The following is a 19,367-nucleotide window of genomic DNA, read 5'->3' as shown; positions in this document are numbered from 1 at the left end:
TCCCTGGCGACGTCTCCAGCCCTCTTCCCTCTTTTCTCGTCATCATCAGTCTCTTCGACACTCTCTCATCACTCTCGCCCCTCTCATCAACCTCGCCTCTCATCGCTGTCATTCGCAACAAGCTTTCTCATCATCTCTCACTCTCATCTCCGCGACAGCATGAGGTCGGTCACTCTCACAAATGTCCCTCGCGCAGACCTCACAGTCGGTCGTGGTCCCGACATCTATCCTTTCTACGACGCCAACCTCGAAGAACAGTACAGGTACCTCATTGCTCCTTCGGACGAATTGCTGGCAAGAGTTGACGAGAATCGACCTACAGGCAACGCTCTCGAGCGCTGTTGGCTCCACTCAAAGACTTCCACCTTTTCCTACCCCGGGCTCACCCAGACATTGTACCTGCCCATCCGTTGGCCCTTTGATTCCACTACCGTCATCGATCAAGATCATGCTGCATTCCGCACTGATCGTGGTCTGTTGGACCCTGCCGACCTTGGTGATCAGGTCGAAACTGCATTGGGCGCGGCTACCGACACCGCCGCCAACAACAACAACAACACCATCACTAACACGACCACCACCAGCATGCTCAACACCGACAATCTCGGTGCTCATGTGCTCAAGCCCGAGATCGGCAACATTCGCACACGCAAGTTCTCTCTGAAACCATCCACAAAACTCAAAGAGATCTTGCGTGACTGGAGACGCTGCGCCAACGTCTGTTTCAACGAGACCCTCCGCTACATCAACCACGCCAGGTCTCTCCGTGAACTCCCGTCCAACTATAAGTATGATCTGTACGCACTCATTTGCAACGAACAGAGTGCTTTTGTCAAGAAGCATCCTTTCTTGAAAAACTGTCCTTCCCAGACTAGGCGCCATGCAGTCGATGAAGCTCTCGCCGCTCGTCGATCCATCATCACTCGCTACTGGAACACCCCTGCCCACGTTCGTCCTGACCCTGATCAGATGCCCCAAGTCGGTCCAGCAACGAAGAAGAAGGATATGCACCGAGGCTTTGGTGTATTCTTCCCAAAAACTTGTGGATCGGTTCGGTTCCAACAGGAGGATGCAAAAATCATCGACCTATTCCTGTACGTTGCTCCCAATACCGTCAAGTACAAGCACGTTGGAGGCCGTGAAGCAGACTGTCTGGTTCCGATACAGCTCCGAGGTCAAGAACAGAGAAGGTTTTTGGTGGATCGCTGTCAGCCAATTCCAATGAAGACTCAGATCAAGTACGAGTTCAAGCACGAATGGGGCATACAGCTCGATCGATACGGCCGATGGAACTTACTCTTCACGTACGAGGTTCCGCTCCCAACGTCCATGGCTGCCGAGAACGAATTCGAGGGTAAGTGAATGTGAATGGACTCTTCGTGATGCTTGGCTCAGCTGTTGACTTTCTTTCTCGCTTCAATGCACAGGACCCATCACCGTCATGACGGGCGATCCCGGTGTCGTAACGCCTCTGTCCGTGTACGACAGCTCCAACGGCACAGTCATCGATATAGGCAGCGCTCAAGACGGTGCAAGGTTGGAGAAGCTTCGTCGTGAGAATGACAAGCTTCAAAGCCGCCGCTCTTCTCCATCAGACCAAGCTGGGCCTCAACGTCGGCCGCCTCGAGACCGCGGTGCACAACAAGCTCGACGCAAACCTCGACAGCCTCGCCAGCCTCGTTCACCTCGCCATCCACGCCTATCACGCCAACCTCGTCCACCTCGCCAACCTCGTCCACCTCGTCTGCCCCGCCAGCGTCGTCCGCCTCGTCAGCATCAACATCTCCCTGCTCTCTCCTCTGCTGAGCGCCGAAAGCTCGTCAAACGCTCAAAGCGCATCGGCAGGCGAATCAACAACCTCGTTACCGACCTTCATTGCAGAGCCGCCAACTTCCTGGCAACCTCTGCCGATGTGATCATCATGCCGCGCATGGAGGTTCGCCAGATGATCGCTAGAAGGAGAAGCGGGCCTCGTCTCACTCGTTCTACAAAGCGCAGGCTTATCGGCTGGGGTCACTGTGCCTTCATAAGACGCCTTGCCATCAAGTGCGTCGACGTTGCTGCCGACACGCGCTACAACATACCGCACCCAACCATCCTTCTCGTCCAGCCAGAAGCGTACACCAGCAAAACCTGCGGCCGTTGTGGCGAGCTCAACCACAGCCTTGGCGCCAGCCGCCACTTTACCTGCAGACACTGCTCATACTCTGCAGATCGTGACCACAACGGCGCTTACAACATGCTCATCAAGGCCATCAGACGCAGCTAGTCAAAGAACCTTGCCGCCGGATACAACCGGTGGCGGCTGGTGCCCAGCTGCACCAGCCAAGTGCGAACGGAACGTGTCACCTTAGCTCTCCACGCCAGCCCTCAGTACGCGAGATCCGAGGAAACTCAAATTTCCGTACTTAGCGCCAAATGTTCGCAAAACTTGTAGCGAACAACCATCTCGTATTCGATATTCGCCCATCAGCAACTTCGGCCCTAAATTACCCGAAAGCCATCATGCGACAGACTAAGCTCGACGAGACTCAGCAGGAGAAGACGCAAGAAACAGCGTCGACAGGGTCAAAGCGGAAGGAGCCTACCTCGGATGCTGACGGAAAGCACTCAAGGCAAGACAAAGAGCAAGGCAACAAGAGTCGTAAGAGAGAACCTTCCGAGGATCCTCAGGCCAAGGAGAAAGCCGAAAAACAGAACGGCACCAAGAGCAAAGCCTCGGCACCCGCCCAACTGTCCGGTGATCAGAGCAAGATCGACAAGAAGCTGAAAGGAGACGACGTTGAGATCAATGAGGGTAGCGAGAAAGCTAAAAATGACAGCAATAGGTCGAGCAGCGAGATTCCCTGGCACGTTTCTGAAAAGGGGCTCGTGTACTTCTTCTACCGACCAAAGGTCCGGTCGAGCGACCAAGCCGAGAAGGGCAGCACCGAGTCGTTGGACGATGTGCAAAACACGTTCATGCTGCTCGTGCCAAGGGCGAGTGAGTCGGACACCGCACCGGCCGCCGATGCGAGCACAAAGCAAGAGCACGACGATAAGCGCAAGCCGCCGAATCCAACCGCCTACCGTCTCGTGTCGCTAGGTAAGAAGCGCATGCCAAGCCCAGAAGCAGCCCTCAAGGCGGGACAGGAGCCAGGAGGAATCGGCGGTCGACACAGCGAAGCTATCTGGGCCACCGTTGCGGCAATTGGTGCAGATCTCAAGGCAGCAGGCGAAGGAATGGGAGAGGAGCACTACTCCACCAAGACGCGAGGTAAGTCTTGCTCCGTCTAACGGCTATGCAAACATGCACGCAAATGGGTTCAGGCGAACTTTTTGGTAGATCAGTGCTGACTGTATGCATCTTCTTCTGCCTGTTGAATTTCTGTCCCAGGAGAACGGGTTAAGCCAGCAGCTCGGCCTGCCGGACGCGGTCATTACGCGTTGAGCATCAAGAAGACGAATCCGCCGTCAACTCGCGAGGTCCGTCTGACGTACAATCTTTCGCACCCAAGCAGCGATGACTTTGGTCAAGTACAGGAGGAGCTCGGCCTGCATCCGGCTTCATCGGTCCTTATCCAGATGCGGAATCCCACGCTGGCGCCGACGGGCCCAGGTGCCCCGGCGGCCGGACTGCCCGAAGACCAGCGTGCAATCCTGACGAAAGAAGAACTTCAAGGGAATTTCGGCGGCGATGTCAAGGATAAGGGCAATCGGTATGCCCGACCAGAGGAGCCTGCTCTGCTGGATCGTCAGGGCGTAGAATTGCTGTTGATCAAACGAGAGCAGCAGGAGGACGATGGGTCCAAGGGTCTCGGTGACGAACAGAGCGAAGCGCTCGCCAAGCTGGCTCAGCACGACAGCGATAAATTGTCCGATGAGGCGATCCTGAAGGAGCTCGAGCTGTCTAGCAAGGACATTGAGGTGGAGGCGTTGTCTGGTGAATGGATTTGACGGGTCACTACGGTTCGAACCGCAATCACAAAGAAGCAGTTAAACAGCCGCAGGGCACTATCTAGCGTAGATTTGAATGTGCTTGCGTGCGTCGATCGGTTTCGTGAGAGCTAGGACTTTTGACTATCCCGAATCACAGGAAGACGCCCTCGCTATCTTCCTGCATAGCAGTCGGGCCGTCTGTGTGTGTAGTCGGGGTAGCCGTCTCCGCTGTCTGTGTGGGTCGCGTGAGACCGTAATGAGCTTGGGTGTCCTCGTGACCGGTCTTTTCCTGCAACACATCAAACAGCTTTTCCACCACGTCGTTTTGCTTGCCGATAGTGGCGACGTTGTCGGTGCAAGCGTTGCGCATCTCGTTTCGATCGTGCTCATCGAGCTCGTTGCCAGTTTCGTTGACAAATTGCTCAATCTGCCGATTCGAGTCTTGAAGTCGAGCGACACTGTCCTGCAACCGCTTGATCTCATGAACAAGGGTCCCCGGCGTGAGCCCACGAAGCGCTTCGGTGGTGACGGTGGAGTAGTCTCCCACAACGGTAGGGATCTGACTCGAGTCAGGGATGACGAGTGGCATGCTGTTGCGTCGACCGGTCGACCGAGCCGTGTGATCATGAAACAAGAAGCACCTTTCTCAGTTGTTTTTGAATTTCCGATTCCTCAGACCCCTGACCGCTGCAACTCGTTCGGCCACTTGATCGGCTGTAAGCCCAGCTTGGCAGCCGGCAGCAGCGCGACGGGAAGCACTCCTGCGCCACCTGATGCTGATTCATCTGCATAGCACCAAAGCCAGCCGCCTCTGCTGCGGCATCTCCATCATTCATCCTTCAGAGCCTGGCTGATTCATCGGCTGACTTGAGCAGCTATGCAGAGGTAGCGAGGGTGCTCAGCTGGCTAGAGAGAGGGAGGTGGCAAGCCGGGCGAGCAATGTGCAGCAAAAGCGAAGTTATATAAACCTTCCCTTCTCACGTAGATGAATTCCCCCGCTTTTGTTAGGGTCCGATATGCCGGGCGAGGAGGGTCAAATTCCCTCGAAAAGGTGAACCTCCTTTTTTGGACGTTCGTCAAAGCATAGCTGTCAATCCAGAACTTCCCCGCATCTCTGGAATAGCCAAGAAAGCCAGCTCACACTGCACAACACCGGTACTACCGGATGGCAGCTGTGCTGCAGCCGGTCGGTGATTCCGATGTCGGATGACCTGCAGCTTTGAGGCACCGTCCCTCCGTTGCCCCGGCATGAGGTCAATTCATTTTGACAGCCATCCCACCCCCACTTCGATGGCTTTTCTCCCCTTGACCGTTCGTCATCGGCCTTGCATCTCTTCCATCCCGACCACCATAATCTGCTGACCTTGCTCTGACCGATCGAAAGCAACATCATGTCGCCACCCACTGCTACTGACAACGTCCCGGCTTCGGAGCCTGCCGCCAAGGAAGTTCAGAAGGGTGCTCCCAAGTTCAAGTTTCCCAAGGTATGTTCAACGCCACCGGGCTAAAGATTCGCTGTACAGGCCGATACTCTGGTCGACAAAATCATACTGATCGACGCTGATAATTCCTCGTCTCTTGCAGCCCATCACCTATGATACGCTCGAAGAGGAACGACAAGGTCGCAAGGAGAGGCTCGCGCAGGCGTTCCGTGTCTTTGGCATGCTCGGCTTCGAAGAGGGTGTCGCTGGCCACTTGACCTTCCGTGATCCCATCAAGAAGGACCACTTTTGGGTCAACCCCTTCGGCGTTCCCTTCCGGTTCATGACTGTCTCAGACTTGTTGCTGATCGGACCCGATGGCAGCATCGTCGACGGCGGTCGTCCTGAAAGGATGATCTACAACCAGGCTGCCTTCGCCATCCATCATGCAATTCACACCGCTCGCCCGGATCTCGACGCTGCGTGCCACTCTCACTCGATGTATGGCAAAGCTTTCTCGACACTCGGCAGAAACAGTAAGTGCCTTTACGCCTGGCGTCCGGAAGGTGAGCGTGAACGTTGGTTTGTGAGTCTCCCGCTGACTTCTTTCTCCTTTGGTGTTCAACATCGATAACAAACAGTCGAAATCACGACGCAGGACAGCTGCGCTTTCTACAATCAGTGCGCCCTCTACGAAAACTTTGGCGGTGTCGTGCTTGCAGACGAGGAAGGCGACAACATCGCCAACGCGCTCGGTGACAAGAACCGCGCGCTCGTCCTGCAGAATCACGGCATTCTGTCCGCCGGCACCTCGATCGAGGCTGCCGTGGGCTACTTCATCTTGCTCGAGAAACACTGCCAAGTGATGCTGCTCTCCGAGCCTGCTGCGGCCGCACGAGGCACAAAACCCATCGTCATCGGTCACGAAGAGGCCGAGTTCACGCGAAGGCAGGTGGGCAGCGATGCTGCGCTCTCCTTCCAGGCCTCGGTTTACTTTGACACCATCGCCCGCCTCGACAAGGGTGCTTGGAAGGAGTAAGCTTGCATCATTCCTATTTGTACTGTTAACCGTGAATCCTCTCGGCGATCCATGTGCCGTTCTGTCTCTAGAACTTGTGTCAATGTCGTGTGGAATTTCTTCATGTATGAAGTCTGCCACTCCGGAAAAGGCCTGATATGAGGCTGTTAGGCCATTGGTACCGACAGCGAAACACGTCCCGGCCGCGTCGAGTCGAAGACAACCAAGGCGTTCAGACCACACACAGCAAACGCCTGTTCGGATTTTGAGAATTTCCCGAGGCAGACCACGAGATGAACTTGAACGAAAGGATGGCCCATGAGCGCCTGCATTTAGAGTCAGGATTTCCTTCGAACTTGACTCTGGAGCCGCTCCTCGCTAACCGCTCCTCGTCCCTGGCTCCTCGATCCGATTGGCACATTTCCATGCCAAGGTGGTTCTCAAACCTATCTTGCCTTCCGCTCGACCTTCCGCTCGACCACGCCAATCTCTTGACCATGCTCCACCGACTGTCCGAGCAAGCTTCACTTCCCTGCCCATGACCACCAACCCATCGTCCTCAGCATTAGCTTCAAGTGACATCCGTTACACACGCGGCTTCCCTTCCCCGTCGTAGCGACCATCTTCACCGCAGTCGACATCCCATAAAAACGCGCTCCGAACGGTATCGCCGGCTCCCGTCCTCGTACATCATCACAACCTTTGAAAACGGCGTTCATCACGTTGTCCCTGTTCGGCTCTTGCCAATCTCGCCGCGCGGCCTAGGCTAGGCTTGCTCTTACATCCAATTCGACAGCAGAAGCGATCCTCCGCTGCACTCGGACGCATCCAAGTCCGCCATCACGCAACATGGCCGGTAAGGCTACCAGGTCTGGCCATGTGGAGCCAGATCCGACATCCAAGGAATCCACATCCACAGAAGCGCTAGACAGCAGCCGTGATAACACTGGCGCTGCTTTGAAGACCGAAGACGGTCAGCCATCCGCCAACGATGCAGCGGCTAGTTCGCCACAGCCCGACACTGCGGGCTCCAACGCCGCCCAAGACGATGCGACTTCTCGAGGATCGTCCGAATTCGACGACAAAACCGCCACCTCATCTCCATCGAAGAAGTCCAACGGCAGGTCGAAAAAGGGTGGTCGAAGCTCGCGCGGCAAGTCGACTAGCTCCAAGCGCAGCAGCGAGGAGGACGACGCCAACAAGGGCGAGGTCGCCGCCGACGCCCACGAGCAGGCCACCGCTCCAGCCGAGCCTGTCGCAGCTGTAAAAGACACGACTGCAGTAAGCGAGATGGATCCATCGACCGAAGCCACAGAGGCAGACGGTCAGCCTTCTTCAACTGATGACGTCGAGGCGACTGCAGAATCGTCGGAAAATGCCCCGCAAAAGAGCGCTTCCTCTAGCAAAGAACTCGCACAGCTCGGACTGAGCTCCTTCGGTGACGGTGTCGAGGATGGTGTCGTGGGTCCCCGCCGCTCCCGCCGTGGTCCAGGCGCCTCACCAGATCCAAAAGCGCGCGTTCCCAAGGCCGAGCCCGATACCGATGCCACTTCATTACAGCACGACGAAGCCGCGACAATTGAAGAGGCAACAAGGACAGACGCGATCCCAGCCGATCAGGATCCTGGCGACAACGCTGCTGCCTCGGGGCAAAATCACAAGCCAGAAGCACCAGACTCGACAGCTCCGGAAGAGGCTGCATCCGACACTCGAAACGCCGCCAAAGTCGAGGTGGAGGACGAAGAAGGGCCATTGCCAGAAGGCGACGAGGCGCGATCGCTCAAGCCGCCCGGTGACCACAACGACAACGACGACGACATCGAGGAAGTCGAGACCAACTACGCCGACGCTGATGAGCAAGATGTCGATCTTGACGGGGAAGAGGGCGGTGACGAAGGCGTCACACGCTGCGTCTGCGGTAGCGCCGACGAGAACGTCGGTCTCATGATCCAGTGCGAGACTTGCAAATGCTGGCAGCACTGCGTGTGCATGGGCATGCAGGTCGAGGAAGACTGCCCCGACGTGTACTTTTGCGAGCAGTGCCGCCCGGAGTTGCATATTCCGCTGCTGCGCTCGCTCGGCCTGCTTCCCAAGGCATCCAAGAAAGGCACGGGCAAAGGCGGCGCCAAGTACTCTGCGCGCGAACTCAAAGAAGCCAAAGAGGCGATTGCCATGCTGGCGCAGGAGAATGCGCGTCGACAACAAGCTGTCGAGGCTGCTGCCCCTCACAATTCGCGCGACAGGAAACCGAGCCACAACTCTCGCAACGATGGCTCCAAGGAGGTGCCTAAGAGCCCTAAGAGGCGCAGTACGATGAACAGTCGCGATTCCGCGTACGGCGGCTGGGAGCCTATCCCTCCCGGTCTTCTCGCCGATGGCGAGCCGTGGGAAGGTGCTGATGATAAGAAGGGCGGCAAGAAACGAAAGCGCGGTCTGCCTGACGAGCAGAGGGACAGCACAGCAGAGACCGCAGAGGGGGGTGAAGGCGGTGTCGATGCTGCTTCGGATGCCACTAAGCGACGTCGCATGAGCGCAGGAGCCACGCTGGATCAGGATGGTGACAACGATATGGACGAGGACGAGTCGTCTGCTGCCGCTGATGGTAGCGCATCGCGCGACAAGGCCAGCAAGAAGAAGAAGGGCAACAACCAGTATACGGTGCGTGAATCTTCGGATGCTCCCGATGGTTCTGCTTCGAAGCCGCGTCATCCGAACCAATACACGTATCGCAACAAAGATCGAAACGGAGCGGCGGCAGGACCGGGAGCACCAAGCGGCCAGAAGACAGGATCGAGCTCCACATCGAACCTGACGTCGCACTCACCGAGTCCCAGCCCGAGCAAGGGACGCGCCGAGCACGCACGTCGTGCAGCCGCGAGGGACACGGGAAGTCAGATCGGAACACCGGCTCCGGGAGAATCTGGCAGCCTTGCCGGTCGTGGCGCAAACGCTCACTCCACAATACAATGGTCGCTTCCTGACCATCTCACGCATTTGGCTTACTTGCTTCCCAATGCAGGTACATCTCGAAGCGAGCCTCTTAAATCTTTAGCCTCAGCAGCCGAGAATGTATCTGCGAACGGCAGCTCAACCGTCGGCAAGAAGGGCTCGTCGAATCAGAGCGGACAGACAAGCTCCTTGCCATCGCCACCGGTGAGTGGGTCGACTCCGACGCCTTTCCAGGTCATCTCGTCGATCGAGTCGTCGACCAAGGTGCGCTTCCCGAGTCGCCGAATGACGATGGGCGAGATGCGAAAGCGTGTGCGCAATATCGGCGAATACGTGACGCGAAGCCAAATCGAAGCGGTAGAGCGAGAGAAACGCATGAAGCTGCTCGGCATTGTGCCGCCGTACAAGGAGGAGATGGAGGAGGATGTGGTCACGCCGGCTGAAACGATGCACGACGACGTCGATCAGAAGGAAGCTGTCACCGCGGACGGATCAACAACTGAGCAGACCGCAGATGCGACGGACGCGAACGGCGAGGACACAATTGCAGGCGCACCGGCCAAGGCGGAACAACTTCCCCTCAGCATGCGCTTGATGGAGGAGCTGACACGGGAGCTGATCCACTTCCAGCGAAAGTTTGGCATGGGACCGGGCAGCTATGGCAGCTTGGGCAGCTCGCATCATTCGACGACCGTCAACTGACGGAGTACCAGCTTGAAGATTCGCTCCATTTGTACCAACATCTGACAATGCTTGTGGAGTCTACCTTTCGGAGCGCGATGATTCGTTGATACATGCGTGTGTGACTCTCGACAGGAAACCACCATTCTCAGATCCGCCTGATGTTGCGCAAGACCAAGGACGGTGGCTGCAACCTCTCATCCAGCGAGAGGTCCTTGAGCAGGATGTGAGGGGCAAGAGAGAGAGAGAGAGCGCGCGCGCGATAGATGCGTCGACGGAAAATGTGTCAAGTCGTGCATCGGAGAATGTTCCTGGTCCATTCGAGTCTGATGTGGCGCTCCTGTCTCTCCATTGCGATTCAGGGTCTGAAGGCCTCTTCAGTCGCCCGACTGCAAGTGAAAGGACCAGTGACCGAGTCGTGAGCGACTAACTGCGCCTGGGCAGGCCTCATTTGCTCGCACTTTGATGGCAGGTGGTCGTGGCGAGTTTCTAGGGTTGGTCGATTTAGATTTGACAGCATCGCACATCTCATTGTGGCGATGCTGGCACGTCGACACTTCATCTCGATCTCGGCAGTGCGCACGCGTACGGACGAAGACGACTCAGCCAAGAAAAATGCGATCGATCCGGAAGAGCAAGGTTGGGCTGCAAACCGCATACATTGCAGAGCTCCTCAACATTTTGCGCGTGCAAAGAGATGGTCGATTGCGTTGCGCTGATACTGAGCCCAGGACGAGCGTCCATTGCTTGACTCTTGTTCTGGTTCGCAAAGACGACTCTACACCGCGACTCCTTCAGAGGTGGACGAGCAAGGCAGGTGGCCCGAGTATGCGAGCTTGACTATGGCGACAGAGTCTACCGTGCCTCTTTTTCCGAACGGCTCTTGGGTATACTGCAGCCATGAAATTTCGACGCGGTGGGCGTTGGCCTGTCACCTTTTGTCGAGCCTGGGAAAGCTCATGATTTTTAGCCGACGACTATGCGTGACGGCAGCCGCAGAGCAGCAACGGCAGCAGCAACGGCAACCGCCAACTCAAAGGCCCACTTTTTAGGGTCAAACTCTGTTCAGCGAGGAACGGCTCAGCACAATCTTTGCTCCTCTACCCCAATCACATCGTTATCCGTCGCACTCTTTCCCCGTGCTTTGCTCTTGAACCCACGCCTTCTGATCCCCTTCCTCGCTCCTTTCCTTCCTCCCTTCCACTTCCACGTCCCTTCCCAGCTTGGCGACCACTTCTCCTTCTTCCAACAGCTCATCTTCGTACCGCTGTCTTCGATCGTCTCCCCTCTGGTTTCCCTCTTCCGCCTCTTGTCGTCCGCAACCCACTCAATACCGCTCATCTCCACCATCCCCCTACCTTTATTTTTAATAAAAATATTAAAAAATAAACCCGATTCCTCGACAAAAACAGTCTCGACCTTCTTCGTGGTTCAGGGTGCACCTTCCCGCGCGAGCGAGAGACATCGCTTCGCCTCGACGACACCTTGCAGCGTTTCGTTCGCGCATACCATCACTCCGTCCTCGCGATTCGCCAGCAAGCGAGCCATCGATCAACTGCATGCGCTACATCTAACGGTGCGACAGGGTCAACCGACGGCAAGCATCCGCGCGCACAAGTCCAAATCATCACCTCGAACTGCACGTCGACAGTTCAGTACCCGAGCAGCTGTCTGTTGGTTCAGCTGCCTGATCGCATCACTGTCGACCGGCACTCATGATCCCTTGCTGAAGCTGCATCGACCCATTGCTCGGCATGACAACCGAACGCAGGCAGGCTCGCACGAGCACACCAGCCTCAGGCAGCTCTTCGCCCGTCATTATCACTCGTTTCACCCAATCAGCACCATCGCTGCAGTCCAAGAAGAACGTTGCTCCTCGCGTCTCTCGACGCTCAGCGCTTGCGGCAGCGCCCCGAATCCTTCAAGGTGCTTCCACCTCTTCTGCCGATCTGCACGCCGACAACTCGTTAGACGATCCTATCATCGTGTCCGACACCGACAGCGACGTCGCAGACAGTCTAGAGGCTGCAGACATCTTACGAGAGCACATGTCCTCATCCCAAGGCCCCAACGCAGCAGTCAATGGTGCATCTCAGCATCTCTCGCGCACCTCTGCCCATAGAGAAGATGAGAGCCGCTCCTCCACCACGCTCGATCGATCTTACGCTACATCGTTGAGCAGCGACCTCAATGCCCTCTCTGACGGCAGTCTGTCATCACTCAGCTCTGTGGAGTCGGATAGCGATGCCGCCGAAACGCCTGATGACGACCGTAACATGGCTTTTGGCAGTCCCAAAAGTACGCCTCGTCCCACGCGCAAACGCAACCCAGCATACACGCCGTTGCGAGGCTCGCAAGTCACTCCAGAAGCGACAGCCGAATCGTCATCCTCCACCCCAACTCCTAGCCGCAGGTCGGCCCGGATCGTTTCGTCAGGCTCAAGCGTCCAGAAAGCGCTTCAAAGGAGAGACGAACTCGATGCAAAGATGCTTGCTGTTCCAGTTCGACGCAAACCAGAGACGCCCGAGGCGCCACCGATCAAGAGACCGGTGGGCAGGCCGAGAAAGGTGGTGGCGACAGCTGACACGGCGACGACAGGTATCTTCCGTCCAGCCTCATTGCAGGCAGATGCAACTGCACCGGCGCAGAGTCCACCATCTGCATCCCCAACCAGACGCAGCGCACGGCTGTCGCTACCCTTTACGTCGGCAGCGACGGGCACGTACTCTCTGCCACCGAAGCCTGAAGCCGACGAAAACGTCTCACACGAGCTGAGACGCGGTACCCGCCCACGAGCAAGTGCACCGCAATCTGGGGCGTTTGAGCGTCTGCTCGTGCCAAACTCTCCCCACGCCGTGCAGAGCTCTTCAGGCTCACCAAGCTCAGCTGTACCCAAGGCCAGCGTCGCGCCCAGTGGTGTCGTCGGTGGCCTTGCCGAGAGTGTTCCAGTACCACCCGTTAAACGTGGCCGTGGTCGACCGCGAAAGTCCCTGCCTATCGTCCCGGCTCCGTCGCCGATTCTAGCCACGTTGACCGTCGACCGCAAGGAGTCCGGTCTGGTCAGCCGTCTGCGTAAAAGGAGCTTGTCAACAGCCGGTCTCGACGCCGCGTCAGAGTCGCCAATTGTCGTGGCTCAGGAGCAGGTGCAGCAGGGGACACCTCGACGCAAGAGGGGAAGGCCTGCGCGCAAAGATGTCACCGGCACCAAGGAAGAGACACCCCGCGTGTCGCCATCGCCCTTGCCTGAGCGAGTCTTGCACAGCCGCGCTGATGCCCGCAATTTTGACATCGATCTTCTCGATGACGATCTCAGCGAGCTCAGTGATGTGAGCGACATGTCGGTCGACTCATCGCAGCCGTCTCGGTCCACTTCTCAATCGGCTCAGCCGGGAGAGCGACGACGAGGCCGACCGCCTTCTGCCAGCACGTTGTTGGCCAAGAAGCTGAAACGCGCCAGCAAACTGGACAAGGACGGCAAAGTCTATCACTGCACTGGTCTGTATGCCGGTGAAGCAGATGCTGTGCCTTCAACGTCATCCGTCCGCCCGACCTCAACGCACAACATGCTCTTACCTGAGCCTGTCCACTTTGGTGCCAAATTGCTCTCGGAGGAGCGCGACTTTTGCTTGCCTTACCCCATTCACCAGTCGATGGACACGCTTCGCGATCGTGTCAACGCCAAGCGCAAGCCGCCACGTTACCAGCAAATCAGCAAGAACAAGTACTACTCGCGTGCCAAGCTGCAAGGCGAAGTGCCGCTTTGCAATTGCGAACCGGGTAGCGGATGCGGCAACGACTGCATTAACCGTATGCTCCAATTCATCTGCGATCCCAGGACATGCCCGAGTGGCGCCAATTGCACCAATATCAGTCTCGGACGTCGACCCAACGTCAAGACCACAGTTGCCTACTACGGCCGTCGTGGCTTCGGTTTGAAGACGCTCGAGGCCATCAACAGGGACGATTTCATCGACGAGTACCGGGGAGAGGTCATCAATCTTGGCGAGGCGGCCAAACGTGTGACCGAGGAGTACAAGGCCACCGGGAACTTTTATCTGCTGGACTACGATTCGGCTGCGGGCGAGCTGCTCGACGGTGGACGCAAGGGTAACATCACCCGCTTCGCCAACCACTCTTGCGATCCCAACTGCCGCATCGAGAAGTTCATCATCTGCGGTACGGACGAGGCGCTATCCGCAGAGTTTCAGATCGGCCTCTTTGCCAACCGCGACGTTGCCGAAGGTGAGGAGTTGACCTACAACTACGGCTGGGCCGCCTTTCAACCGCGTGATATCACAGGTGCACCCACCGCGCAGGTGCCGACCGAGCAGTGTCTGTGTGGAGCTGCCAACTGCTCAGGCATCCTCGGCGGCAAAAAGGCGCCGGTGAGCAAGGCGGTAGCAGATGTCGTGACAGCCAATTCACGCAAGAAGACGGCCAAGGGACAAGGCAAGGGGAAAGGAAAGATGCGAAAGTCGAGCCAGAGCTCCAGCATTCGCATGCGCGCCATGACGCCGATGTTGAATGTCTCCCGACTCTCCGCGGCGGCGATGCCAAGCTCAGCGCTCCTAACCAGCAAGGCCAAGAGGGCAGCGAGGCAGCGCGAGGAGGCTCAAACGAGTCTGAACCTCCTCAACAAGATCGTCATCAAGCGTCGCGAGCGCTCAGCACGCGGAGCCAGGACCACAAGCCTGCCTGCGTCCGCATTGATCACAAATCGCCCGGCAGCGCCGGTCAGCCCAACAAACACAGAGCCAGGTTCTCTGACAGGGAGTCAGATCGGAAAACAAGCATCGAGATCGAAGGTCGGTGGAGCGGGCGGCGGAAAGAAGAGTGCTTCAAAACATCAGGAATCTGCTTCGTCCTCTGCGCCCACAACATATCCGGCGACAGATAAGGCGGGAACCGCTTCTATTCAAGGAGTCAGTTTGGAAGGAGGCAGCGGAACGGCTGGTGTTGATCGTACGGTGCCCGATGATGCGCGTCCGAGTGCGACCAGCATGGTCTTTTCGCGACTGCCACTCTTGAAACGAGTCACCAAGAAGAGACTGGGAGCTGGTTTTGGCCTAGGAGCTACGGGCGCTCGCGGTACCAAAGACCGCAGATGGTCGGCGGCGGAAGCGCGCACGTCGGACAATGACGACAGCTCGTCATCTCGATCCGACTCGGAGAGCCGCACGCCAGAGTTTCAAGAGGAGAGCGGCGAGACGAAGCAACCTGCCAAGCCCAAGAAGGCGGGTCGACGTGGTCGCCACAAGCTGCAGCTGAGCGATGACGAGGCGGCACGACGGGCAACAGAACGCCGCGCTCGCAATGCTTTCCTGGCGCGTGTGCGTCGTGCGTCGAAGCGGGGCATCCTCATCGACGATCCGACGCAGCATCCTCTGAAGAAGATCAGCATCCAGTGCACCGCGGCACCCGAAAACACATACATCCCGGACTTGCCTTCGTCGCTTGTGACGCTAGGCATGACGACCGCGGATGCACGTCGAGCGCGCAACGCTTTCCTAGCACGAGTGCGGAGGGCGATGAAACGAGGCTATGCCAAGGAGGTGGCCATCAAGATGGCGGCGAAACCGCTGCCAGGAGATCCGGACCGAGACACGCCGGTGATGAAGGCGCAACGAGCTTACATGGAACAGCTCGAGCGCGACGCCGCCGACGAGCTGACGGGCTCCGTGTACGACACCGTTGGGACGAGCCAAGCGGCAACTGGGTCCAATGCGTCATCGGTAGCCGGAGACGATGGGTGGAGGGACGAATCGTCTTGGGCGGTTGCGCAGTGACGCAACAGCGATTGGGCGTCACGGCCGGCTACGGTTGGTTCCTGGGTTGCTTGTTGATGCTGGCGCTTGTACAGTAACATCCTCTGATCTTGTATGGCTTCCTTCGCATTGCATTCAGCACATCCATGTCACACAGTGTCATTGCCAAAGTGCTTTGATTCTTACAGGCAACAGTGCGGTTTCGAGTCGAAATTATTTGTTACAAATGTGAGATCGATTGTTGCAGCGCCGCTCCGGATTTTGACGAAACTGCGAAAGCGGGTGTGAAGGGCGCGGATGGAGTGAGAAAGCGACGCTGTTTGCTCACCATCTCTCGGATCCGCTCTTCCCTAGAAGACTCAATATACGCTCCCCACGCATTCTCGGACCCGCATCGACCACCCCGCCTCTACCCCGCATACCCGCGCCCAGCACCTGGTGCGTCCTCCGCCCTGCAGTGGCATCCTGGCACCGATTCGTCCGTTGCCGCCACCGCCACCACCACGAGCCATCAGGCTTGGCCTTGGCCTGGGCGGCCACCGCGGTCTTCTGACCACCTCCTCGCCATCGTCGACGTTGGCGCGGCTCGCAAATCATCCATTGTGAACCGGGCCTTGCCGTGATCTGTGACAAGCACATCTCGAGAGCTTTGCAGGCATCCGTGGGCCGACAGCCTCATTCATCGACGCCGCCGACGGGTGCCACTGGATTTGGCGTCGGGCAACTCATCAACGCTCATCTCGTTGGCAGCAGCCTGCATCAACGCCCGCATCTGTGACGCTCATTGTCATGGCCGAGAGCACAAGCTCGAGCAAGACGAGCTCGACCAACGGCCACTTGTCGGCTTGGCAACGTCAGAACGACACGCAACAGTCCACTGAGCAGGTGGAACAAGCAACGGAAGAGGTAGCTGCTGTTGCCAGTCCGGACACTGTCACACAAGCGCATCATCCCCTTTCGGAGAGACCGGCCGCGATGAGTGGTGCAGGAAATGACAGCCCCGCGACGATATCCGACGTATCGTCTTCGTCGGACGCGGCAGCTGAGGCGTTATCGAATGGGGCACGCGAACCAGCCGGCATCAACATGCAGCAACCCTCCTCCTACGCGGTCGGCAGCTCGAGCAACAACGGCAATGTAGACGACTCGAGCTACGCATCGCCCAGCGCACCACCTTCAGCGTCAGCGTCGCCGAGCAAGAGTGGCGCTACCGTCTTGATGGCATCGCGCAAACAAAACTCCGCCTGCGATGCGTGTCGAAGTCGCAAGGTTCGCTGCAACAGAGACCCTGGCGAGGCCAAGTGCAACCATTGCAAGGCTAAGAACATCGACTGTACTACGCTCTACGTGCAGTGGGCTACCTCGTCGGCCAAGCGTCCCACCAAGCGCCCCAGAACATCGCTACCCTTTCCCCCCGAGGAGAAGAAGGAGGCACCCAAGCCGCCAGAAGTCATCGATGCTGCTGTGCAGGTGCAAGACCGGTTGCTGAACGCGCTCTTCCAAAGAGACACAGACTACGCACCAGCCGACAACCAAGTCTACATTTACCAAAGCTTGCCCTGCAATGCACCATTATCGGCCAGCGGCTACACGACCCGCAGCCTCGTACCTTCGTCGTACCTTCCCGGTCCCAAGCCCGCGGCGACGACTGGCGCTGAGTTGCATTTGCTCGATCGACAGCGTCGGGAGGACTTTGTCAACGATCTGGTCGAGACCTACTTCTCGGTGGTGCATGCGAGGTTACCGCTTCTCAACCCTCAGACGTTCCGCAAAAGGTACTACGAACGCAGTCCCGAGCTTGGAGGCCCGCCGTCAGATATCATCCTCGCCTTGGTAATCGCTTGGGGTGCCAAATTCAGCGAGAACCCGCTCATCGCTCAGGACCGGGACGACAGCGCACAAGAGCTGCGCAAGGCGTGGAATCAGGCTCAGACGGCAATCGCGAGAGGCGAAACGGAGAAGGCCAACCAGATCACGGGTTTCAAAGGCGGTGTTGAGCAACCAATCCTCACCGTACCGGAAGAGCTGAGGGAGCAGGGACGCAATCGGATCGCTGACCATCTCACCTGGCGAGCTCAGGATGTGATGGATCGCCTGCGCGTCGCCAGGGTGGCCACGCTCGAGAACGCGCAGGCATGCTTCTTGATGGAGCCGCTGCTTCTCCATCCCTCGGTGTACTTCAACGGCAACCTCAACATCGCTGGCGATCCGGTACCCGCCAAGCATCGCGCTTTGCTCGCCTACACAAACGGACATTGGTATGTGATCGCCATCAAGCACATGCTTGACCTCGGCATCCACTGCAAGGAAAAGGTGATGACCATCAAGGACCCTGGGTTGCGCGGCGAGACGCTCTTCACGTGGTGGATGGCCTGTATGGCCGATTCGGCGTCTGCAATGTTCTTCCAGCGTCGCTGTCTCATCTCTGACGACGACTACAACAGCGATCCACCTGCTGGAGATGCGGAGAACAAGAACGAGGCGCCGCATCCGCTCGGCAGCATCGATTCGTACTTGGCCTTTTTTGGTTCTGCACACGATGCGGTCGTGTTCCAGCGCAAACTCGCTGCCTTGTACTTTGCGCCGCGCAGCCACATTGAAGGTGTGGCGCTGGACAAGGTCGCCGAGATTGTCGAATCGCTTAAAAAGTGGCGCGAGGACCATCTCGAAAAGGTGGGCGTTCCCTTGCCGCACTGGCCGCCGCATTGGGACTACATTGCTGCGGTGAGCGCCTGCACCAGCGATATTAACTACCATGCCAACTGGATCGTGTTGTGGCGTCTTGTCGACGAGATGGGCATCTACGGCACGGATCGATCCGATGCTACCTCGCCAATTCACCAAGATCGACTTAAACGACGTCTCGACTCGGACCAAGATGTGCCGAGGGACGGCGTTCCTGATGCGGAACAAATGCAGCTCATTCTCAATACCATCCAAGAGGAAGCGCTCAACAGTGCTCTTCGTATCGCTGGACTAACCGAGATCCTCCGTAGCAACTCGTATCTCCGTCTGGACCCCTGCAACTCCCTGCAGAGTCTCGAGCAAGCCGCGCATCTGCTCATCCGGTTCCAACGCACTGAAGTGGACATCATCGTCGCCGGTTTCCGACAGTACGGTCTCTCCTACGAAGACTGCTTCGACAAAGCGGACATCATGGAAGACCTTGCAGCAGCGTACAACGAACGTGCTCGGCAGGATCCGAACTTTGTACCTGGATCCGCGTTGGGTTTGGCGCTGGAACGAGACGCGGCAGGGGTCGGATCGAACGGGATTCCGGGACTGGCGATCGCGGCAGCTGCACTGTCGAATGCCGCTGCCTCGGCGAACGATGCGGGCGCAGGTTTTGCGTTTGAACAGCAACAGCCGGGATCAAGCGCGGATGTGAAGGATGTCAACGAGGCCAACTTTGATAGCATGTTCGCTGCGACGGCAGATGATCAGAATGCGGGAGGTGGGGGATTTGCGGAAGTTGCGACTGAGGCTACGGATTGAACGAGATGACTTGGGTTTGGAAGTTATTGGATCGGTTAGGTTAATCTCAGCTTTGAACGGACCTCACATGCGATCATTGTGTCTGTGGAACTCAAAAGTATGAATGGGAAACGAAGACAC

The 19,367-nt window shown here is 57.6% G+C and overlaps 7 protein-coding genes across 7 annotated transcripts; 6 read left to right on the top strand and 1 right to left on the bottom strand.

The window, feature by feature from the left end:
* Positions 1-159: 159 nt before the first annotated feature.
* PHSY_003067 (hypothetical protein) lies at positions 160-2,269 on the top strand (the record flags this gene model as incomplete). Its single annotated transcript, XM_012333688.1, has 2 exons — positions 160-1,354; positions 1,428-2,269. The coding sequence occupies 2 exons, from the start codon at positions 160-162 to the stop codon at positions 2,267-2,269; spliced, it is 2,037 nt and encodes a 678-aa protein (XP_012189078.1).
* Positions 2,270-2,418: 149 nt separating this feature from the next.
* PHSY_003066 (hypothetical protein) lies at positions 2,419-3,936 on the top strand (the record flags this gene model as incomplete). Its single annotated transcript, XM_012333687.1, has 2 exons — positions 2,419-3,256; positions 3,377-3,936. 2 exons carry the CDS (start codon positions 2,419-2,421, stop codon positions 3,934-3,936), a joined length of 1,398 nt encoding a protein of 465 aa, XP_012189077.1.
* A 133-nt stretch (positions 3,937-4,069) lies between these two features.
* PHSY_003065 (signalosome complex subunit) lies at positions 4,070-4,507 on the bottom strand (the record flags this gene model as incomplete). Its single annotated transcript, XM_012333686.1, has 1 exon — positions 4,070-4,507. The coding sequence occupies one exon, from the start codon at positions 4,505-4,507 to the stop codon at positions 4,070-4,072; it is 438 nt and encodes a 145-aa protein (XP_012189076.1).
* Positions 4,508-4,934: 427 nt separating this feature from the next.
* Positions 4,935-6,378, top strand: PHSY_003064 (class II aldolase; the record flags this gene model as incomplete). The annotated part of the gene is made up of 4 exons (XM_012333685.1): positions 4,935-4,969; positions 5,303-5,402; positions 5,503-5,875; positions 5,981-6,378. The coding sequence occupies 4 exons, from the start codon at positions 4,935-4,937 to the stop codon at positions 6,376-6,378; spliced, it is 906 nt and encodes a 301-aa protein (XP_012189075.1).
* Positions 6,379-7,206: 828 nt separating this feature from the next.
* PHSY_003063 (PHD-finger motif containing protein) lies at positions 7,207-10,008 on the top strand (the record flags this gene model as incomplete). Its single annotated transcript, XM_012333684.1, has 1 exon — positions 7,207-10,008. The coding sequence occupies one exon, from the start codon at positions 7,207-7,209 to the stop codon at positions 10,006-10,008; it is 2,802 nt and encodes a 933-aa protein (XP_012189074.1).
* A 1,733-nt stretch (positions 10,009-11,741) lies between these two features.
* PHSY_003062 (histone-lysine N-methyltransferase) lies at positions 11,742-15,773 on the top strand (the record flags this gene model as incomplete). The annotated part of the gene is made up of 1 exon (XM_012333683.1): positions 11,742-15,773. The coding sequence occupies one exon, from the start codon at positions 11,742-11,744 to the stop codon at positions 15,771-15,773; it is 4,032 nt and encodes a 1,343-aa protein (XP_012189073.1).
* Positions 15,774-16,541: 768 nt separating this feature from the next.
* PHSY_003061 (hypothetical protein) lies at positions 16,542-19,247 on the top strand (the record flags this gene model as incomplete). The annotated part of the gene is made up of 1 exon (XM_012333682.1): positions 16,542-19,247. The coding sequence occupies one exon, from the start codon at positions 16,542-16,544 to the stop codon at positions 19,245-19,247; it is 2,706 nt and encodes a 901-aa protein (XP_012189072.1).
* Positions 19,248-19,367: the final 120 nt, after the last annotated feature.

This window comes from Pseudozyma hubeiensis, assembly GCF_000403515.1.
Source record: "Pseudozyma hubeiensis SY62 DNA, scaffold: PHS32, whole genome shotgun sequence".
In the NCBI taxonomy this organism is placed as follows: domain Eukaryota; kingdom Fungi; phylum Basidiomycota; class Ustilaginomycetes; order Ustilaginales; family Ustilaginaceae; genus Pseudozyma; species Pseudozyma hubeiensis.
This window is presented reverse-complemented; position numbering and strand designations above follow the sequence as displayed.